At 32.8% G+C, this 21,036-nt stretch overlaps 3 protein-coding genes across 4 annotated transcripts; all 3 read left to right on the top strand.

The window, feature by feature from the left end:
• The first annotated feature begins 771 nt into the window (after window positions 1-771).
• Window positions 772-5,293, top strand: LOC107420664 (sulfite exporter TauE/SafE family protein 3). 2 transcript variants are annotated; one of them, XM_016029680.4, is made up of 12 exons: window positions 772-1,181; window positions 1,424-1,583; window positions 2,369-2,569; window positions 2,678-2,742; window positions 3,277-3,307; window positions 3,427-3,497; window positions 3,633-3,719; window positions 3,825-3,875; window positions 3,993-4,214; window positions 4,491-4,584; window positions 4,721-4,861; window positions 4,979-5,293. In XM_016029680.4, exons 1-12 carry the CDS (start codon window positions 966-968, stop codon window positions 5,101-5,103), a joined length of 1,464 nt encoding a protein of 487 aa, XP_015885166.2. In that variant the 5' UTR covers window positions 772-965; the 3' UTR covers window positions 5,104-5,293. The 2 variants fall into 2 exon arrangements, with proteins under 2 accessions (XP_015885166.2, XP_015885165.2); XM_016029679.4 differs by having other exon boundaries at window positions 3,424-3,497.
• Window positions 5,294-5,835: 542 nt separating this feature from the next.
• Window positions 5,836-12,058, top strand: LOC132803821 (uncharacterized). Its single transcript, XM_060817404.1, has 10 exons — window positions 5,836-6,753; window positions 7,960-8,135; window positions 8,921-9,629; window positions 9,723-9,866; window positions 10,022-10,372; window positions 10,442-10,895; window positions 11,002-11,096; window positions 11,168-11,296; window positions 11,398-11,654; window positions 11,755-12,058. The coding sequence occupies exons 3-5, from the start codon at window positions 8,925-8,927 to the stop codon at window positions 10,133-10,135; spliced, it is 963 nt and encodes a 320-aa protein (XP_060673387.1). The 5' UTR covers window positions 5,836-6,753; window positions 7,960-8,135; window positions 8,921-8,924; the 3' UTR covers window positions 10,136-10,372; window positions 10,442-10,895; window positions 11,002-11,096; window positions 11,168-11,296; window positions 11,398-11,654; window positions 11,755-12,058.
• A 5,743-nt stretch (window positions 12,059-17,801) lies between these two features.
• On the top strand, window positions 17,802-20,679 carry LOC107420675 (uncharacterized). The gene is made up of 6 exons (XM_016029692.4): window positions 17,802-17,979; window positions 18,709-18,836; window positions 18,972-19,075; window positions 19,157-19,244; window positions 19,576-19,637; window positions 20,189-20,679. The coding sequence occupies exons 1-6, from the start codon at window positions 17,867-17,869 to the stop codon at window positions 20,339-20,341; spliced, it is 648 nt and encodes a 215-aa protein (XP_015885178.1). The 5' UTR covers window positions 17,802-17,866; the 3' UTR covers window positions 20,342-20,679.
• Window positions 20,680-21,036: the final 357 nt, after the last annotated feature.

The raw sequence follows: 21,036 nt of genomic DNA, 5'->3' as shown, positions 1-21,036 counted from the left end.
ATACATTCACCACCCCCCCCAAAAAAAAAAAAAAAAAAAAAAAAAAAAAAAAAACACTAATCAAATCGTAGCGTTTTTCCATATCTACCTTGATTCAAATCAATAAAAACGTAAATGTCCAAAAGAATATACAAAACGTACAATCGTAGAGGTAGTTTGCTCATCACAATGGGAAAAATAAAAATGAAATAAGATACCATGCACCATTTGCGTACAAATTACTAATAAGTTATTGATGTCTACCAACAATTCTAGCAAACGACGCAATCACGATGATACTTTCATGACTCATGAATACTAGCAAAAATAAACCATTATACCTACAAATTTAAAAATTATGATTTGAATTTTAATAAATTTTATTATTGCTTTGGAAGATTTTATGGTGCAATTTTTAGTTTTATTGTACTATTAATATTTTTTTACACAATACTTCCTAATAAATTCAAAATTACAAATTAAACCATGGAATGGTAGGAAAATTCAAGTGGGAATGGCTGACTTAAAAGTGCTTTCATATATGATAATCAATTGATGTGGGAGCAGCCGGGCTGATGATACGGATCTTGAAGATCCCTTTAATTATTTTGTGTTATTTTAATAATTTCTTAGGATACCTTCATTATTGATATGCTTCCAACGTCACAGAAATAGTTTTATTTATATTTATTTATTTTTTTGCTAGAACACAGAAATAGTTTTATATATGTTCGCGTAAATGGTCTATGCATTCATAAATACAACTTACACTGTTTTTACCATTTTACATTTGTCATTGGGTCCATCACTGTCTTTTACCACTTCTCTTATAAAAAGCGCTTGCTTCGTACCTCACATGATTAGTCTTCAGACACAGAGAGGTCCAAGGAAAACAGAGACACACCCAGAGAAAAAAGAGAAGGAAAATAAAGGAGAATTTTTTTATTTTTATTTTTTATTTTTTGGGAAATATTGGGGGTTTTGTGATGGCTGTAGTTGGATCAAGATGGGGAATTTTGAAATCAATACTAATTGTCTTTTGCAATTATCTCTTTGCATTTGCGTTTGTTTCTGCAGAAAGAAGCTTGAAGCATGACGCTTCAAGATTCAATTCCACAAAAGAGACCTCTCCTAATTACCTTGTCAGAGCCATGGAATTTCTTTGGCAACCTGATCAACCAGTTTATGAGCATGTTTGGCCCGTAAGTTTTAATCCATGAAGTCAATTTTTAATCTCTCTGTTTTTTCTTTGATTTATGATCAGATTATGAATTATAGTGGAGGTCTTTTTTTCTGGGTTATCTTATTATTGAGCTTTTTCTTCTCCTTCTTCTTCTTCTTCTTCCTTTTTTTTTTTTTTTTTTTTTTTCGTTTTGGGGGTTTATTAGAGAGATGAAAATGGAATTTTAGTTTATTACTTTTTTTTTTTGTCTGTTTTTTGCAGGAGCTGGAATTTGGATGGCAAATAATTGCTGGCACCATAGTTGGGTCATTTGGAGCTGCATTTGGGAGTGTAGGTGGTATAGGTGGTGGTGGTATTTTTGTCCCAATGCTAAGCATTATTATTGGGTTTGATCCCAAATCAGCAACGGCTATGTCGAAGTGTAAGATTTTCAAATTTCATTTTGTTGAGATCTCTATCTTTTCTTTTTCTTTTGGTAATAGTTAAGGATTTTATCTTTGAAACAAACAAAGAGAAGTGGTCGAACTTCTTTACCTTTTCATGTTGGGTATAAATATATATATATATATATATATATATATATATATATATATATATAAAGCAGAAAACACAGACTCTTCCTACAACAGTTGTTTTTATAAAATTTCAATTTTTTTTTTCTTTTTTGGGGGAGGGGTACCAAAATGAACTTTTCTTAACTTTACACTTTAGTTCTTTGAACTTGTTTTCTAGGCATGAAATTCCTTTAAATTTCACAAACAGTGCAGATACAATTCTAAAAAAACTTCTTCTTCTTCTTCTTCTTCTTTTTTTTTCTTTTTTTTTTTTTTTGTTTGCTTGTAAAGAAGCCGGAATTGAGAAATTGGATGAAAAAAATTAATCACTTAGAGTTAATCACAAATAAAAAAGCATACCATTGTGTTTTAAAGTTAAAAAGCCATAGCTGCACTATTTACAAAATTCAGACGATTTTAGTACTAAAAAAAATATAGTTAAGGGTTTAAAATGCAAAGCGACAAAAAAATTCAAAAGGGTCTCGGTGTAGAAAACCTTAAATTTTTTTTAACTCTCCTAAAAATTGTTGTAAACTTGTAAATAAAGCTTCAGGACCGCATGTACTGAAGGACAAGTTGTACAGAGAACTATGATAATTGTTTTAGTCCAAATTTTTAGTGAAATTTAATAGTTTTGTGGTTTTGTGATCAGGTATGATAATGGGTGCAGCAGGAACAACAGTCTACTATAACCTAAAACAAAGGCATCCCACCCTTGATTTGCCTATCATTGACTATGACTTGGTGCTTATTATCCAACCAATGCTTATGCTGGGAATTAGCATTGGAGTAGCTTTCAGTGTGGTCTTTGCAGATTGGATGCTTACTGTTCTGCTTCTCATTCTTTTTATAGGTATTTGATTTATTAATCTCCCTTTTTTTTTTTTTTTTAATGAAGTAATTTTTGCTTAATTAAAAATAAACATGTATTTGATTTTGACTGTACATGTAATATGTATAGGTACTTCATTGAAGGCCTTCTTTAAGGGTGTCGAGACATGGAAAGCAGAGACCGTCATGCAAAAGGTATAAAATTTAGTAGGAAATATATTGGATAGATTTATAATTTCGAGAATTTTTTTTTATTTTTATTTTTTATGTTATTCAAATAAAGAAATAAAGAAAATTCAATTGCTAGTAAGTAATTAGTAAAATTATCACCAAAAAATTATTTCAAAGTTAATATGGAAAAAAGTGTGATTACAAATGGATTTATTTTTATTATTATTATTTTTTACATTTTTGTATTAATCATACACAATTGTTTCTAATTTAGTGGGTAAATATTAAATTCTTCTAAGTCAAAACATTTTCATTGAAAATTGTTATAATTTTTTTTTTTTTTGGTTATTCAAAATTGTTATAGATCTGAGAACGAATTTTTTATTTTTTTTATTTTAGCAAAATATATATATATATATATATATTTGGGGAGTTATAAATTCAGATTTTGCAAGTCTATTTTAGAGGATTCCCAAATGTATGACAAATCAATATGAAAATGATACATTGTTTACAATCTAATTCCTTGGTTTTTTAACTTTTTACTGCTTCAATCAGGAGCTTGCTAAGCGGTTGGAGTCAAACAATGGTGAGTTCAACATTATTCCCTGTTTGCCAGTTTGCCTTCCATTTAATAATAAATGTATATATAATACTGAGAACATACATGAATCAAAACCACCTTGTGTAATTTTGGTTGTTCAGCAGGTAGTGGTATTGGAGAGGTAGAATACAAGCCTCTTCCTAGTAACCCTCAAATAGATACCAAAAAGAAACAGGTTCGTTATTTTATCATTAATGTTGTTGTTGTTGTCATTATCCGGCACAAAATGTAAATAGCCAATGCCAAACAAAGCTTAATTCCAGGATCTGATTCTTAAAATTCTTTTTTTTTTTTGGCCCATTTAATGCAGGTTGGTATGCTTCAAAACATCTACTGGAAAGAACTAGGACTTCTCGTCTTCGTTTGGGTTTCTTTTTTAGCTCTCCAGATTGCCAAGGTTTGAATTTCTTTCTTCTTCTAATTCAGAAGTAAAATACAATCAATTTCTTATTTGACTATTTAAGTACCGATTATAAAAGCAATCACCCCTTTTGGTGAATAGAATTCTTCAACTACTTGTTCCACGGCGTACTGGATATTGAACTTGTTACAGGTACTTTCTACTACATTTATATTTTTTGGACAATTTTTTTTTTTTAATTTTTTTTTTTAAACTTATGGACTAAATAAATGGGAATATCATGGGATGTTTAATAAAAAAAAATGCCAGATCCCAATATCTGTAGGGGTATTCTCGTATGAGGCAGTGGGGCTTTATAAGGGAACGAGGGTAATTTCGTCAAGAGGAGACCTAGAATCAAATTGGCCACTAAGAAAGATCATTTTCTGCGCCTGCTGTGGTTTGGTGGCTGGAATGGTTGGAGGACTTCTTGGAATTGGTGGTGGATTCGTTATGGGTCCTCTTTTCTTGGAGCTAGGAGTTCCCCCTCAGGTCATTTTCTTTTCTCAATTTTTTTCTTTTATTATATGAAAAAAATCAAATTCAAAATCATTATTAAACAAAAAATAAATAAATAACAAAACAAATGAGATTCCTGGCAAAGGAGCAAAGTTTCAGTACTTCGGAAAGTAGAGCAGATTTTTTTTGCCCATAAGCTTAGTTAATATATCAAATATTAGTTAATCTTATAAACAAACTTCTATTTTTATCAAATTTTTTTTTTTGTTTTTTTTGTTTTTGGGGTTGATTTGTTGAAAACGTGCTCAGGTGGCAAGTGCTAGTGCGACATTTGGAATGACGTTCTCGTCGTCAATGTCAGTGGTAGAATACTACCTTCTAAATCGTTTCCCAGTTCCTTACGGTACGTAAGATTGTAAATTAATTTTTCTTTCTAACACTAAGAAAGTTTTTTTTATTTTTATTTTTTATAAATTTGTTTTTATGCTGCTTTGATTAAAGGAAGAGTAAATTCTGTGTTTGTGTATGGAACAATGCAGCAATATATTTTATAGCTGTGGCTGCTATAGCTGCATATATAGGCCAAAAAATCATGACTAAAGTGATTGCTATATTTGGAAGAGCGTCTCTTATCATCTTCGTTCTTGCTTTTACCATTTTTGTCAGTGCCGTTTCACTAGGTAATGCCCTTATTTAATGCGCTTATTATTATTATTATTTCCATAAATTATTTTAGAAATTTCTCTTTTTGCTTCTATAGCTCATAATTTTTTTTATTTTGTTGTTGTTGTTATTAGGCGGCGTGGGCATAGCAAAGATGATCGGGAAGATCCAGCGACATGAATACATGGGATTCGAAGATCTATGCAAGTATGATGGACTCAGCCTCGGCATAGAAAACTTGTTTCGTCGGATTTTGTAAATTTAATTAATTAATTATTTTTCCGCAATTGGTTTGCTCCGTGGCACTCCATGTTTCCACGTTTTTTCTTTTTTCTTTTTTCTTTTTGTATAATTGTCGTTTTCTTTCTATGAACGATTTTTGTTAAGCATTCAAAAAATTGAGAAAAATTGGACCGCGGGATCCATTGAGAAGATTCCTTTTTATTTTATTTTATTTTATCTTTATCCTTTTTTTGTTCTTTGGTCCGAATTGCTCCACGTACTGCATTCAAGCTATATTTATATATTCCTACTTCTACAAAATTGAATCAAACAGTTTTATTTATTTAGTTTTTTAAGACGATACCAGTAAAAAATGAGTTATCCATATCTCTCGGGTGAAAGCTGAGGTGGCAAAATAATAATCTTACCACTTTAATATTAAAGCAGGAGTTTGACAAGTATTTATTTACTTTAATACCTTCAATTCCCAATTTAATCTCTCTCTCTCTCTCTCTCTATCTCTCTCTCTCTAGGTAATTATCCATATTTTACTTTTCTATGCATAAATATTTTCCCCCTCTTTCTAGGCGCTTTGAGTAAGATGATATCTTTCTAGAAAAATAGTGTAATGAATTGTGTTATAAGATGTGGGGTAGTTGCTTATAATGGTTGGGCTTCTTAGGTCGAACGTCATGGTCAAATGTTAGCCCTTTGTGGAAGCAAAAAGATGATGGAGGACTCACAGAGTAATTTTATGCCTTTTTCAGCTTTTGGGCACGCGAAAGGGGATTGATTTGGTGTGGCTTTATTGATAATATTCGACCTTGGAAAATCAAGTGCAATTCACACTCTATTAGGCCTGCCTTTCTAAGGCACTGTAGTGGGGCGGTTTTTGGCACATGGCTGTTGATGGTTGCTTTGGGTTTTTTGGAAAAATAGCCACCTTACAATTTAAAATTTGAAAAATAGCAAAAAAATTTTTTTTAAAAAAATACTAACCACGATTTTATACATTTGAACTAAAGTACCCTTATTTATGTTTTTTTTTTTTTTTTTGGTTCTTTTCTCTATCAAAATGCGTTGTCTTTTTTTTTTTTCCTTGTTTTTTGGTTTTTATTTTCTCTACTTTTCCTTTTGAAAACGCAGCTAGGGCTCTTCGAAAAAGACCATCTCAGTCGCCATTTTCACCGAAATCTTCCTCCCGTTCACCGACATCGTCTTCACCCATCGGTGGCTCGGCAAGAGTAGTTTAATTGCGAGCCACCCAAAGCGAGAGAGAGAGAGAGAGAGAGAGAGAGAGAGAGAGAGAGAGAGAGAGAGAGAGAGAGAGACTATATCTTTGTCAAATGGTTTACAGGTTCGTTAATGGCATGACCGTCAAGATTTAGGGAGGAAATTGTTGGGAAATGGTTTCACCGAAGTCTCTCTCTGACTTCCTAGCTTTTCCTCTTTTTCAAGCTATTTGTCATCTTTTTCTTGGCTTGGAGAATAATAATAATAATGATGAAGATTGCAAGAAAGTCTAAGGAACTGTTAGGAAATTATCAATAACCCACTTGTTTCGGCGAGTTGTGTTCTGGGTCGAGCTTCTTTCATCAGCTTAAGAGATTCAATGCTACTTTCTGGGTATTTTCGGTTGTATTGGTAGCTATTTAAATGGTTTCAGTGCTTCTCGAGACAGCAAATGGTACAGGTTTTATTTATTTTTATTTTTTTCATTCTGTTCTATATGCTTTTCCTACTTTTTTGGTTCATATGAATAATTATTTTTTGTGTTTTTATTGTCTTTGATTGAAACATGAGTTTCCTCAGAGCTCTATATGAAGTTTGTATTCTTTAGAGTCAATATAGTAATTCTTTGATATATTTGTCTAAAATTTTGTTGGGATTAGACGGAAACAACTTGATATTTGCTATATAATTGTTGGAAAAGAAAACTCTGTCTTCAGGTTGAACTCAACATGGTTTCTCATTTTGAAATTGCTGCAAGAAATGATTTTTGGAATAAGGTTTTTATGTAGATTGATTTATGATGGAATTGCTGGATTGTGGAATTTGAATATTTGTTAGATTGAATTTGGATAGAAAATTCAGAGAAAGAAATTTGAATTTCAATTAAGTTGTAACAACTTTAGAGATTATGTTAGTGAAATTACAAAATAAGTTGGAGCTATTAATCTAAAGACTATGTTAGTGAAATTACAAAATAAGTTGGAGCTTATTAATCTTTGAAAATAAAGTTGAAATTTTAGATTCACAAATGTAAGAATAAGTAGAGCTTTTTATGAGAAATTTACATAAAGCCTTAAGATCAAATGGACAAGATTTTTCGTTAGGTCTCTGTCCAAGTTCTTGAAATGGGAAACTTCCTAAACCCATAAGAGAAGCAGTCCCCACCAGGCCACAGTCCTAACCCAACCCGCAATGAAAACTAGTGATCCCCACATTTTTCTTGACTTGTCAAAGATGATATGCACTTATCTTGCCTCTTTCTTCTAGTTATTATTATTGTTTGGTTGCACTCCAAAAACATAACCACTCTCATGATGGAGTCTCTACTCCACGCTCCTATTAACTAAGGATAGATATGTAATGATAAACAATGAAAGGAATAAGTTGCTCTTCGATGTTATCTCTTTGGTGGTAAAAGTGGAGCCAATTATTCTCATTACACTGAAAAAGTGACCATAAAATTTCCTTTTCACATATGCATTTTTTCAACTGGAAATGTGTATGAATTGTGTATTACATTTATTTTTCTACCCCTGTTGATCTTATATAGAGGTTATTGTAATTTGTCTTCAGGTGCTGGAATTTCCCTTTCATCTTTAGTAGTTGTCAAAGGAAAAATTTGTTGGGATCCTTACTAATATTGATTTTCTATATTTTTCAGCATTGGAGGAGCAAGTGATGGAATGAGTAGAAAATTGAAGCACAAAAGTTGCCATCGTTAGAGTTACAAGTGTATGCTGAGAAAATTATACACACACTTACAGAGATAGAGAAAGAGAGAGAGAGAGATATATAAATAGATAGAGAAGCATTCGTGGCCGTTTGTTCCCCATTAATGTAAGTTGCTTCTCTGAACAAAACAAAAAAATATTGTAAACTAATTTCACTTTAATGTAATGAACTAATCTGAGAACCTTTATTTGTGCTGTAATGAATAGTTTTTCAGAATTATTGATAATTTCCATTATAGATTATTTTAGAGATGATAAGTCATCTCTTTATAAATTGCTCAATTTTGAACCTTTGTCATTATGAGCTATACTTATAATTTGTGTTATTTGGTGTGACATAAATGTTTGTTTGAATTTAATGGGAGGTTTGAATGTGAAACCATAATATATGTGTTACAACTATAGGTTGTCCTTAGGAAGCAATGTCACATGCCCATGGTTGGTTTGTTTCCTAATGTATAATGTACACTAATATATAGAAGATATTGTAGCTTTTAAATCCACATATGCGCTGGTTCGAAAAGATTCTTTAGCCATTTTTATTATATTGTTGCACAAATCCCGTTAGGTGTATGTCATTTAGGTTTTGGAAAATTTTCCACTTGGAGGAAAATATTTCCTCTTTTTTTCCTCCTGGAGGAAATTTTTTCCTCGAGGCGGAAAATTTTTTTACTCCAGGAGGAAAATTTTTTCCTCTTGGCAGAAAATTTTTCCTCCAGGCGGAAAACTTTTTCCTTCAGGTGGAAAATTTTTTTCCTCCAGGCGGAAAACTTTTTCCTTCAGGTGGAAAATTTTTTTCCTCCAGGCGGAAATTTTTTTCCTCTAGGCTTTCCTCGTGTCGGAAAAAAATGTTTCCTCCATATGTTATGCTTTGTTGTATTTGATTTGCAGATAAATGGATTCAGATTACCAACGAAGGTTTTGGGACTCGGAGATATCGAGGGCCAAGGTTAATTGTAGATCGAACTTCTGGAAAGCCGTGTCGGATATTAAGTTCAAGCTGACTCCATCCCAAATAAAGAAGTTCGAGGATAGCTGTTTTGGCCACTTTTTGAAGGCCAACGAGATACAATTTAGTGGCCACATCGTCAATAGCATGCTATATAGGCAATGTGTTTGTGACGACAAGAATTCTATGGTATTCAATTTTGGAGGACGTGGTGCTAGATTTACGCGGAGAGACTTCACCATAATTACAGGTCTACGGTTTGGTTACGAACCCAATAGGCGAGTTAACATCTCTACTCGTATTAGTGACACGTATTTTGGCGGAAAGCGAAAGGTCACTAACTCGGAGATAATCGAAGCTTTCATGACCTCACAGTGTCAAGACGATGATGAAGCCGACGATGATAGATTGAAGTTGGCTTTATTATATATCCTAGAGATGGTTCTTCTAGGCAAAGAAAGCATGGCCACCGCACCTCATAATCACTTGGAGATGGTGGACGATTTAGAATACTTCAATAACTATCCATGGGGTACTTTATCATATACTACCACCATTAGATCGTTGAAGAGTGCTTTTGAGCATAGAGAGTCTATGGTTTTAAACAAGTCAAAGAGTTATAGTCTTTGTGGGTTTCCTTTGGCTTTCATGGTAAGTTTGTTACACTATTATTTAAAGTTTGTTACACTTTTATTTATGGTGTGTATTTCTTTACTTATTCATTATTAATTAATTGTTTGATAGATTTGGGGTTTTGAGACAATTCCTTCGTTAAGTCAAGCATTCGGAAAAAAGTTGCCGGACATGGTATTCCCTCGAATTCTTAATTGGTGTATTTCACAAGTGCCAAGATTTGAGAAGGCCACTGAACTCTTCGATCATCGTGATGTAAGTATATGAGTTCTTCCACTTATATGTACAAATATATATATATAAATATACATTCCAACATAGTAATATTATTTATAGACTTTTGCAGTATTTGTAGGAATATTAGTATTACTTAATAATCACTTGATGATAATCCCTTTTGTCTTTTGCAGTATCCCGTTCATGGCTTAATGAATATAACTGAATTTGAGTGTGCATATATCGGCAAAATTGCATGGGATGTACGTCATGACAGTACTCCATACAATGTTGCACCTGCTGTCTGAGACAAGCCACCATAGGCAAGTCATGATGAAAAAAATGAAGGTCTTCCACTTACAAGAAGTGGAAGAAGTAAGAAACGAAAAGAGGTGTATGTGGAAATTATGGGTAAAGGAGGGAGGCGACGAATGGGAGATAAGCCGACAAACCAGCCTTCATCATCGACTGCAGGAGTTTCTGCTCATGTTCGTGTTAAACCATCGACTCCATCCCAACCTCCAACGACTCCATCCCATGATGAGGTTTGAATAAATTGTATGAATGTTTATCTTTTTTATTATTGCAAGTACTAATCATATTGTTTCTTTTAGGTACTTTTGAGAGAGAGATTAACTATCCTTGAAGGCGAAGTGGCTAATGTACGGCAAGACGTTAAGGATTTAAGAATCGCCATGTTTAAAGAGTTTGCAAGTTTGGACACCAAGCTTGATAAGTTAATGAAGCACCAAGGAGTGGGAGTTGGTGCTGACGGGTTGGGAGATGGGATGGAAGCGGACGTTGAAGGGGATGAAAATAAAGAATAGTTTGGTCCCGATGCAACCCCTGTTGATAGACAGTCACGTCCATTTGTTGCAGACGATGCAGGACCAAGTGTTACGATTATCGAGAAAGTGTCTCCATCAAAGTTTCCTACCGGGAAACGTGTAAGAAAGGTAGCAGCTGCTAAGCAAAGGTTGGGCAGCAAAGGTTGATATGGACATTTTCACTGCGGGTAAAGACTTTTTCCAGTTGCTTATAACCAGTGAAAAGTGGCTGAATCACGATGTAAGTATTTTTCGATCAAGATTTTTATTTTATAATTTGATAAATTCCATAGATAGTTGTTCAACTGCATGGATGTAATTTAAAATTAACTCGTCTTTCAATGCAGCATATGGAAGTCCTGCCTTACTTATTTCGTGTATGTGCCAATCGATTTCCTGATGTTTTGATCCTAGTTTTGAAGTGATAGATGGAGGATTTTGGGTAAGTAAAGGCCAGGTGTCCTATATGTGGCTATTGTGATTTTGGGTAACTAATAATTTATTTTGTTGTAGGTATACATTGAGCAGTGTTATGGAAAGTTCCTCGCCAATCCATCTAACTTTCAATTCTCATTTGCAATGTAAGAATATGTATTAGGGATTCGAATGAAGAAGTTAAAGCCATGGAAATGCGTAAATCATGTAAAATATACATGTCCAAATTGTGTAATGTTAACTATTCATTTATTCATGTGCCTTCCTTTATTTGTTGTGCTAACTGAAATCCTGTAATGTATTGACAGTTGTTGATTCCATTAAACAAGCACAACATACATTGGCTGATAGGACACGTGGACTTGAAAGAGCGTCGTATGACTGTATATGACTCAGATAAGGCTGGCAACCGAAACATGGGAGAAATTTATTTCCAGAAATTATGCATTATGTTACCATATTTACTGCGGTCTGCATCCTTTTATGAGCAGCGACCGGATCTTGTAGACTCCGTTGATGAGTTTACATGTGAATTGGTACAAAATTCCCCTCAGCAAAGTAACGGGTAGAACCCTTTAACACGTACATGTTTGTTGAATAAATATTAACTATTGAATATGGTTCTAATAATACTAATATATGTTATAATAATTGTTTTTTTGTAGTGGTGACTGTGGCATGTTTACACTCAAGACCATCGAGTTTTTACATGCTAGATTACCAGTGACATTCACACAAGATGACATGGATTTCTTTAGGAAGAAGTATGCATATGAGGCTTACAACAAAGAACTAAGCATATGAGATGGTTGGTGATGCATTTTTCTTTCCTTTTATCATGTTTATAGATGCATATTTTTTATTATATTAGACTTTTAATTGTAAAGATAATGGTGGCTTATAATGTTCATTTAACAAAGATAACGATGTGATATTGATGTAAGGATAAGTAATTGACCTTATAGGAAATGTGCCATGTTTATTTATTAGAATTCCGTTATGCACAAACGTCTTACGAGCTCAATTGCAAATTTTAAAAAATTTCCGCTTGTCGGAAAATATTTCTTCTAGGCGGAAAAATTTTTCTCCTGGAGGAAAAGTTTTCCTCCAATCGGAAATCCCATATGGAGATCAATTGAAGCCTCTGGATAAATTTCCGCCAGGCGGAAAATTTTTCCTCCAAGCGGAAATCATTGAATAATTTTTACTCCTATCAGAAACTAATTTTCCCCACTTGAAAAATCAATTTCTAATAGATTATTTAAGTTAATAGTGTGGTAAAAAAATTGAGAGTAGAGACAAATATTATATAAGATGAAGATGGAATTAATAAAAAATGTATTGACATTTAAAATCAATAACCATTTTAAATAAAAGAAAAAATGATATATGTTTGTTTTTCTTTTCAAAATCATTTGGACATTTTATAAAATGATATGTAAACTAAAGATTTAAAATCAACTCCAGAAAGCCTCTTTTTATTTGGGATTAATTTCAAAAAAAAAAAAAGATTGCTAATAAATCTTCCACCGTGGAGTAGAAAATATTATATCCAATATATGAAATAATTATCAAAACATATTAAACCATAACACTAAATTAAAACTTTCTAATTCGAAGCATAAGACAATGGATTCGTACATCTCTGCCTATAATGTCCAACACCACCGCATCGGCTACATCTACGTCCAATAATATCTTCACCTTTGGATGGTATGCGTTGCATTCTCGGCCTATTGGCTTGCCTACGTGCCCATCTTGGTGGAAGAACAATACGACTTGCCACGTCATCCGGGGCATGACGTTGTTTTTCATCTAACAAAGGGTAAATGGACTCAGCATAAGCTGCACGATATGCATCCGCGGTGTAGTAATGAGAACACATGCCATAAGGAGCAATTTTGCGGTCTCTGCAATCGGCAATACAATGATCACAAGGATATTGATCAAGATCGAAGATTTTGCATAAGCATATTTTTGATTGGAGATTAATTGTACCCCTCAAACTCCTACCTTCCACAAGAAATTCATGTATAGTAATGGCTTTCACACGTAGTCCGATGGACTCCAAATTTCGTAGTTTGAGTTACTCTTCTATATGGTTAGTCACAGGCTTCGTCAATTTTGCACATGCAGTACGTCGCTCATAAAACCACCTTTGCAGTAAATCCCGTATATGCTCTATTAATGCTACTATTGGCATCTCTCTAGCATCTAGCAAAATGCCATTCAAGCTTTCTATAATATTGGTGGTCATGATAGTGTACCTTCTACATGGACAAAGAGAACGTGCCCACCTTGTAGGGTCACATGATCGAATGTACTGGACAGCCTTACTGTTTTTTGCCTCAATTTGCCCCATATAAAACTTAAAATCTTCAACCAAATATGCACTAGTTGCGAGCATGAAACATTGTAGTATTGATTCATCTTTTGCATGTCCATTTGCTTTAATATTTCTGCTTATATGGTACGTGGACAACGCATGGTATGCATTGGGAAAAACTTTGCGTAATGCCCTTTCAATAGCGGGGTGTCTATCATTCACAAACACTAAATCCGGAAAATCTCCGATGGCATCTTTGAGGTTTTAGAAAAACCATGTATATGCTTGCTCGTTCTCTCCATCTCCAATGCCGAAAGCCAAATGATATATTTGCTTATTGCCATCCATGCCCGATGCAATATACATGTACCCTTTGTATTTCCCTTTCAATGTAGTTGTATCAACAACCAACACGGGTCTTATGTGGGATATAAATCCCCTAATGTTTGCTCCAATCCCCATAAAGAAATATATAAAATTGTTATTATCGTCTGTTTTGATATGTGTAACAGTCCCAGGGTTCTTCGACACTAACTCATAACAGTAGGCAGGTAACTTAGCAAAATTCTCCTCTGGAGATCCCCTAACACTGTTAAGTGCATACTCTTTACCTCTCCATGCTTTGTTGTAGCTAATATTCATCCCATATTTCTGCAAAAAATCATGTTGAATTTCTTTGGGTTTGTAAACACGTGCAATACTTTCATATTTATATTTGATACATTGCCCAATAACCCGGCTACTGGCCTGCTTATATTCTCGATGCACGATATATGACGAGTAACTGTGTACATTATCAAAAATTTTCACAACAAATATTTCTCCATTTTTAAATGTGGTTACATGTAGTCGCCATTTACAAGTATTTTCCAAGCATACAACCTCATACCGTTGTGTAGTTGACCGTGTCACCTTGAACTCCTTATTTTCTCGCATGCAATAGATATTTAGTTTATTCTGTAAGTCATGTTTGTTGCGAAATAATTGTCCAACTACTATGCTCTCACAGCCAGTGAACTTTGACGAAAATATGGCCATAGAATCACTTCTGTTGCTCGATGATATGTGGTCACTTGTAGCACGATGAACCTTAACATCATCAACTCCTTCATTGTTCATTTCAGGATGCATATCATTATCATTGTTTGGCAACTCATGATCAAAATCTACATCATTATTATCAACATCATCCCCACGAACATCAAATTGATCTCTAAACTGAGTTTCTTGAACCATAATTTCCTGAGATGTAGCCTGAATAGGTTCAGTACCGGAAACTTGTGGTAGACGAACTCCAATTGGAGGACAAGAAAAAGAATGAAGATTACTCCCACTATCCGAAGCAAATGCTATTTGATAAACATTTCTACATACATGTTCAACTTTCGAAATCACCTTAACATACAATGGAGGCCGCATCATTGTCATCCCTCCATTCTTCACTTCTTAAAGAAAGCATTTCACATCCCTATCACAGCGTATTTCTGTAGGATCCAACTTTTCTGCACATCGTCCATATATCCATTTTAGCTTTAGCAAATATTCATTTCGATCTATCTCAATAGAATTGAAAATCTCATCCTCTAACACTGATTTTGTGCATCTCTTGCCGACAGAAACCATTATATTTTTATCATTTCGATATTCCCAATTACCACCATCATTTTGTGCCAATGTTCCATTGTATAAAATCGCAATTACAATATCATCATTTTCCATTTTACTACAAAATTAAATGAATAACATTAAACTAAATCAATAAATATATAGAATTTTGAATAATACTAAACAAACATATTAACTGTATTAAAAAAGTTGATTCTGTTTTTTTTTTTGGCCAAATATAGCTTTTTCCCACTGGTAGAAAATTGGCGGAAAACTGGCGGAAACTTGGCAAAAAATTAGCGGAAAACTTGCGAAAACTGACAAATTGGAGGAAAATGGGGGAAGTTCATCTTTTTTGCCAAATTTCCTCCGTTTTTACTGTTTTTCGTAATTTTTTAGTTTGACACAAATTTTTTGCAATTTTTCAAACCATATACCACCTAAATATCTTTAAAATCACATATAACAGCTCATAAATTTATTTCTTGCATACCCATATTAAATAAAAAGCTTAAAAATTCCAAAACTAACAAAAAATACAAGAAAAAAGAGAAAGAGAAAAAAGAAAAAAAACACATATTTCTTTACTTTCATTTAATAAGAAAAAAGATAAAATTTTTACCTGAGTTTAGTTTCAGATATGAGAAAATACAAAAAAATGAGAGTGAGAGGAGATGAGATGTAAAGAGTGGCCTGTTAGAGAAACCCTTACATGAACGGCTGTGTAGAGGAAGAAGAAAAGGGTAAAAAAAACTTTTTGTGTAATTTTCAATTTTATCAAGAGTATTTTTGTCCCAAGATGACTACTTTTTTTAAAAAAAAAAAATTTACTATTCTTAAAAAATCATGTTACGGGTGACTATTTTTTGAAGTAACCCGGTTGCTTTTTACTCTAAAATTGGATCTGATTCTTTGACATTGAGAGCTCTTATACGTCTTTGACATTTGATCCAAATCTGGCTTTGTTTTATGGGGGTGTGGTCCGTGTGGATAGTGCCGATATTCTTTAGACAACAGCACTATGGTCTATGGTATAAAATGATGGAACTTTCATTATAGCTTTTTACCACTTTCACTTTTCTTTTTCTTTTTTTTTTTAATTTTTTATCTTGCTCGAATTTTGACGTGAAATAATATTAGATTACCTAATTTTGATAGATCCTCCAACAAATATTTTTGGTTAGGAAAATTTTGAATTTGAGATCAGTGTATAATTGTAACCTCTAATAATTACTTGATAATTGGTTAGGAAAACTTTGAATTTGAGATTATTATATGTGATTAAAATTTTGCTAATTATGATAATCATCAGCTTATATAATCAATTTTAATTAGGATAATTAATTTTATTATTTTTTATATTAAAATTTTAAAAATATTTTTTTTAATAATAATCATTTAAATTATCATATAATATATAAATTTCATTAATAATTATTCATCAATAGTTACAAAAACATTTTTACAACAATAATCACTTTATCAATAGGCTCGTATTGTATATTTATACATATTGATTATTTTCAAATATTATAAAAAATATATATAGAGAGAGAGAGAGGAATAGAAATAAAGGAAATTCAATTGCTAATAAGTAATTAGTAAAATTATCAACGAAAAAAATTTTCAAAGTTAATATGGAAAAAAGTGTGATTACAAATGGATTTCTTTTTATTATTATTACTTTTTATATTTTTCTATTAATCATACATAGTTGTTTCTAATTTTGATGGGTAAATATTAAATTCTTCTAAGTCAAAAGATTTTCATAGAAATTGTTATATATATATATATACTGTTATTCAAAATTGTTATAGATCTGAGAACCAACAATTTTTTTTAGCAATATATATATATATATATATATATTTTGGGAGTAATAAATTCAGATTTGCAAGTCTATTTTAGAGGATTCCTAAATGTATGACAATTAATATGAAAATGATACATTGTTTACAATCTAATTCCTTGGTTTTTACCTTTTACTGCTTCTATCAGGAGCTTGCTAAGCGGTTGGTGTCAAATAATTGTGAGTTCAACATTATTCCCTGTTTCCCTTCCATTTAATAATACATGTTTATATAATACTGAGAACATACATGAATCAGAACCACCTTGTGTAATTTTGGTTGTTTATCAGGCAGTGGTATTGGAGAGGTAGAATACAAGCCTCTTCCTAGTAACCGTCAAAAAGATACCAAAAAGAAACAGGTTCGTTATTTTAATAATGAACCTAATTTTGACAGAGCCTCCAACAAATATTTTTGGTTAGGAAAAATTCGAATTTGAGAACCTCTCTAATAATTACTTGATAATTGGTTTGGAAAACTTTGAATTTGAGCTTATTGTATGAGATTAAAATTTTGCTATTTATGATGATCATCAGCTTATAGCTTATGTAATCAATTTTAATTAGGATAATTGATTTTATTATTTTTTATATTAAAATTTTAAAAGTAAATTTTTAATAGTTATCATATAATAAATAAATTTTATTCGTGCTCATTCATCAATTGCAACAAAAACATTCTTGCAAGAATAACCACTTTATTAATAAGCTCATATTTTATATTCATACATATTGATTATTTTCAAATATTAATATATATATATATATATATTTATATATATTTTTGAGTAAAATTGATGTACAGAAGGGTGTATAGAGTTTTTATGGTTGCGAAAAGAACAAGCAATGTACTACCGGATCAGTCCAGTAGTAGGACCCAAAACCCAGGCCCAAAAACTAGGTCTCAAATTTCGGCTTTTGTCGTCCTCTTCTCTACCACGAAGCCCTAACTTGGTGGAAGCTATCTCCCTCTCTTTCTCTCCTTGCCAAAGAAACGATGGTGTTCTATTTCAAAGCCCGACCGGAGGTTGGTGACTACACGATTTTCATGGGTCTCGACAAGTACGAGAACGAGGAGCTCATCAAATATGGTTTTATCGAAGATGTTTGGTAACTTTCCCTATCCTATTTCACAATTGTCAGGAATTGCTTTTAAGTTCCTTTGTAAATTACTCGTGGCTGTAATATGATCGATGCAATTAGGTTTGGATATCTGAATTTTGTCGGCTTAATTTACTGGGTACAGGGTCAATTTCGCGATTCATGAAAGCATATCTCGTCGTCTTGTTCCTTTTTCAATTTTTATTTTTTCATTTGAAAGAAAATGGGAAAAAGAAAAAAGGAAAAAAAAAAAATTGATCTTGCTAACTTGCGGTTACAAATTATAATTGAGTGGTAACTTTTTCTTCAAATTGCTTGCTCATTTGTGGTCGCTCTGTTCAACAATGAAACCAATTCGTTGATCTTCCTTCTGGATTTTCTGAGAATTCTTGATATAGAGGTGTTTCTTTTTCTTAATGGTAATTTATGTTGATGACGTTGAGTGAACTGGGAAAGGGGTTGCATTTTCATATTTATGGAGTGGGGTCTCCAAATTCTGTTATGTACCGTTTGTTTGCATTACTTAATTGTGCACGTTCTTGTTCCAATGTGGATCCGTTCGAATTTGAAAACGTACTTAGGCCAAGATTAATATATTTAGCTCATGAATACTTTGTTATGTGCTTATGCTGAAATATACAATCCGAGCGTCTGAAACTTTTGACAAACTATAGAGAGCTAGATGCTTGCTTTGTTAGCTTCAATCATGTCCTGATAATGTATTCTTATTTTTTGCAGGTTCCATGTGGACAAAATGTCTTCTGCTCATGTTTATCTTAGACTACATAAAGGACAGACCATTGATGATATAAGTGAAGGTTTACTAGAAGATTGTGTTCAGCTTGTCAAAGCAAATTCTATCCAAGGTATATATAGACGGATTCCTTTTCGATTGATTTATACGGGGAAAATTCCTTTGTTTATCGTCTTCGTCTGTTTAATTTTCCTATATCAGTTGGTATGATGGTGTTCTACTAGCATATCACTTGTATACTTTGCAGGTAATAAGGTGAACAATATTGATGTTGTTTACACACCTTGGTCTAATTTGAAGAAAACTGCCTCCATGGATGTTGGTCAAGTTGGTTTCCACAATCCAAAGATGGTGAGCTTCTTTGTGTCAAAATGTTCCTTACATGTCTATTTGGTTTGAGAGAAGTAACCTTTCTGTATTGTGGTAATTTAGGTTCGAACTGTGAGGGTGGAGAAGCGGATTAATGAGATAGTTAATAGATTGAACAGGACAAAGGTGGAAAGGAAACCTGATCTGAAAGGTAAATACAATCTTTGTTGTTTCTCTTGTAAGTTGTTATTTTTAAGATAAGGTTTTCTATGCAATCATAAAAAAGTACTTTTGTTGCCTTATGGAGATATTGTGGAACCGGACATTGTTTATGAAATATTATTATGGTTGCTCTAATGGAAATAACCAGGAACCATCTATTTTCCGGCATAAAATCTGTAAATTTACTGACCATCTATTTTCCAGCATAAAATCTGTAAATTTGCTACTTGCTTTATCATTCTTAGATCTGGCTAACAGTTCATATATATACTGAATTTTAAATATGAGTCCAACTTTCTAAGTTTCTGATCCATCTGCAGCTGAGCGAGAAGCAGTTAATGCAGCAGAAAGAGCGGAGAGAAAGCAGCATTTGAGAGAGAAAGTAAGTTTCATTTTCACTTTAAATTTTATTTATCTACTAATTAATATGTGGGTTATTAACTTATATCAACTAGAGACTTCCATATTTTGTTTGACACATGATGTAATACAACACAGCAACTGTCTAAGCAGTGTTTGGTCATCCTATTAGGTGTGGTAATGTCCTTTAAGGTGCTCCAAAAGTGTCAGTCTCTAAATTTGATAGTGTTATTTATATCTCCCTGGGGCCCTTTTCACTGTAAACTGCCTAAAGAAAATAAGTGGGAAAAGTTTGATGATTACCATGATGCTTTTCTGACTTAAATTAAATAGATTAGGGCCCTTCTGAACTGCATGCTTGTTGGCAATGATCATTGGATGTGAATTGTGTTAAAGATAGTTTATGCCAGTAAATTTTACAAGCTTTCAGTCATCCAACCGGCTCTTTTGGTCTTTATTGGATTGCTTGCATTATTCATCTATTGTCTGTAAAAAAGGGATATATATATATATATATATATTTTTTTTTTTTTGGGTCAAAAAGTTATTTTCTTGTATGAAAATCTTTTGCAGAAACGCCGTGAGGAGATGGAAAGACTTGAAAAGGAGAGACAAGCGGAACTTAGGAGCTATAAAGGATTGATGAGTTCGGAAAATATGACATCTAACAAGCAGATAGCATCCGCAAGCAAGTCCTTGCAGGAACTGGAAGAGGATTTCATGTGAGCATACCCTTTTCCTTATTTGGTAAGATGCCCCAAGCCGCCTGATAAACAAGGGCAGTTGGCATTTAGTTTGTGATGCTAGGGCTAAAAGCTTATTAAAAAAAGAATACGCCCTGTCCGGAACCTGTTGTCCTTAGGATGTCAATAAGAAAGAGGGTTATACAATATCAAGGAGGCAAGGAAAAGACCAGGAAAATATTTGTTTTAGTTAATTGAATGTTGTATGTGGATGATGATGAAAACAAAATTGAAATATTTATTTGGGATAAGTGTAAAATAATCTTGTGGATGTGTGGTGGATATTATTGTTTTTGTTAATATCAATTTTTCTTATTATAAGTTTCACGCCGTTTATTTAATAGATTGATGGAAAATTATGTGAGATGCTATTTTTGAATTAGTATTCTTTAGTTTTTCAAGATGAGATATAATTGTTTCTTGGTATAAACACTAAAATGAATATGACAAATGATCATGCATTCATTATTTGATGGTCAACTCTGTTGCGTTGGAATTCCAAACCATAACTTTTCGAGCAGATTGTAAATCCGAAAAATTTTCACCTCTTTAAGCTATTTACCGTGGTCCGTTTGACTTTGACGTGAATTGTTTGTTTGGTATGTTTTCGGGCATAATTTCGTCGGTATATCTGTATCCAATTTTATTTTTCAGTAAAGATTTTATTGTTTTATGTTT

The sequence above is a fragment of the Ziziphus jujuba genome, chromosome 5 (genome assembly GCF_031755915.1).
Source record: "Ziziphus jujuba cultivar Dongzao chromosome 5, ASM3175591v1".
Lineage (NCBI taxonomy): Eukaryota > Viridiplantae > Streptophyta > Magnoliopsida > Rosales > Rhamnaceae > Ziziphus > Ziziphus jujuba.
The sequence above is the reverse complement of the archived record's forward strand: the minus strand, read 5'-3'. Positions and strand labels throughout refer to the sequence as shown.

Excerpts from the sequence above, each read along its gene's own strand:
- LOC107420664 (XM_016029679.4), top strand. The coding sequence starts at position 966 with ATGGCTGTAGTTGGATCAAGATGGGGAATTTTGAAATCAATACTAATT. Across the intron at positions 1,182-1,423 it reads TTTATGAGCATGTTTGGCCC|GAGCTGGAATTTGGATGGCA; the intron begins GTAAGTTTTAAT and ends TGTTTTTTGCAG. Across the intron at positions 3,308-3,423 it reads GCGGTTGGAGTCAAACAATG|CAGGTAGTGGTATTGGAGAG; the intron begins GTGAGTTCAACA and ends TTGGTTGTTCAG.
- LOC132803821 (XM_060817404.1), top strand. The coding sequence starts at position 8,925 with ATGGATTCAGATTACCAACGAAGGTTTTGGGACTCGGAGATATCGAGG. Across the intron at positions 9,630-9,722 it reads GGTTTCCTTTGGCTTTCATG|ATTTGGGGTTTTGAGACAAT; the intron begins GTAAGTTTGTTA and ends ATTGTTTGATAG. Across the intron at positions 9,867-10,021 it reads AACTCTTCGATCATCGTGAT|TATCCCGTTCATGGCTTAAT; the intron begins GTAAGTATATGA and ends TGTCTTTTGCAG.
- LOC107420675 (XM_016029692.4), top strand. The coding sequence starts at position 17,867 with ATGGTGTTCTATTTCAAAGCCCGACCGGAGGTTGGTGACTACACGATT. Across the intron at positions 17,980-18,708 it reads GGTTTTATCGAAGATGTTTG|GTTCCATGTGGACAAAATGT; the intron begins GTAACTTTCCCT and ends TATTTTTTGCAG. Across the intron at positions 19,245-19,575 it reads AAGGAAACCTGATCTGAAAG|CTGAGCGAGAAGCAGTTAAT; the intron begins GTAAATACAATC and ends ATCCATCTGCAG.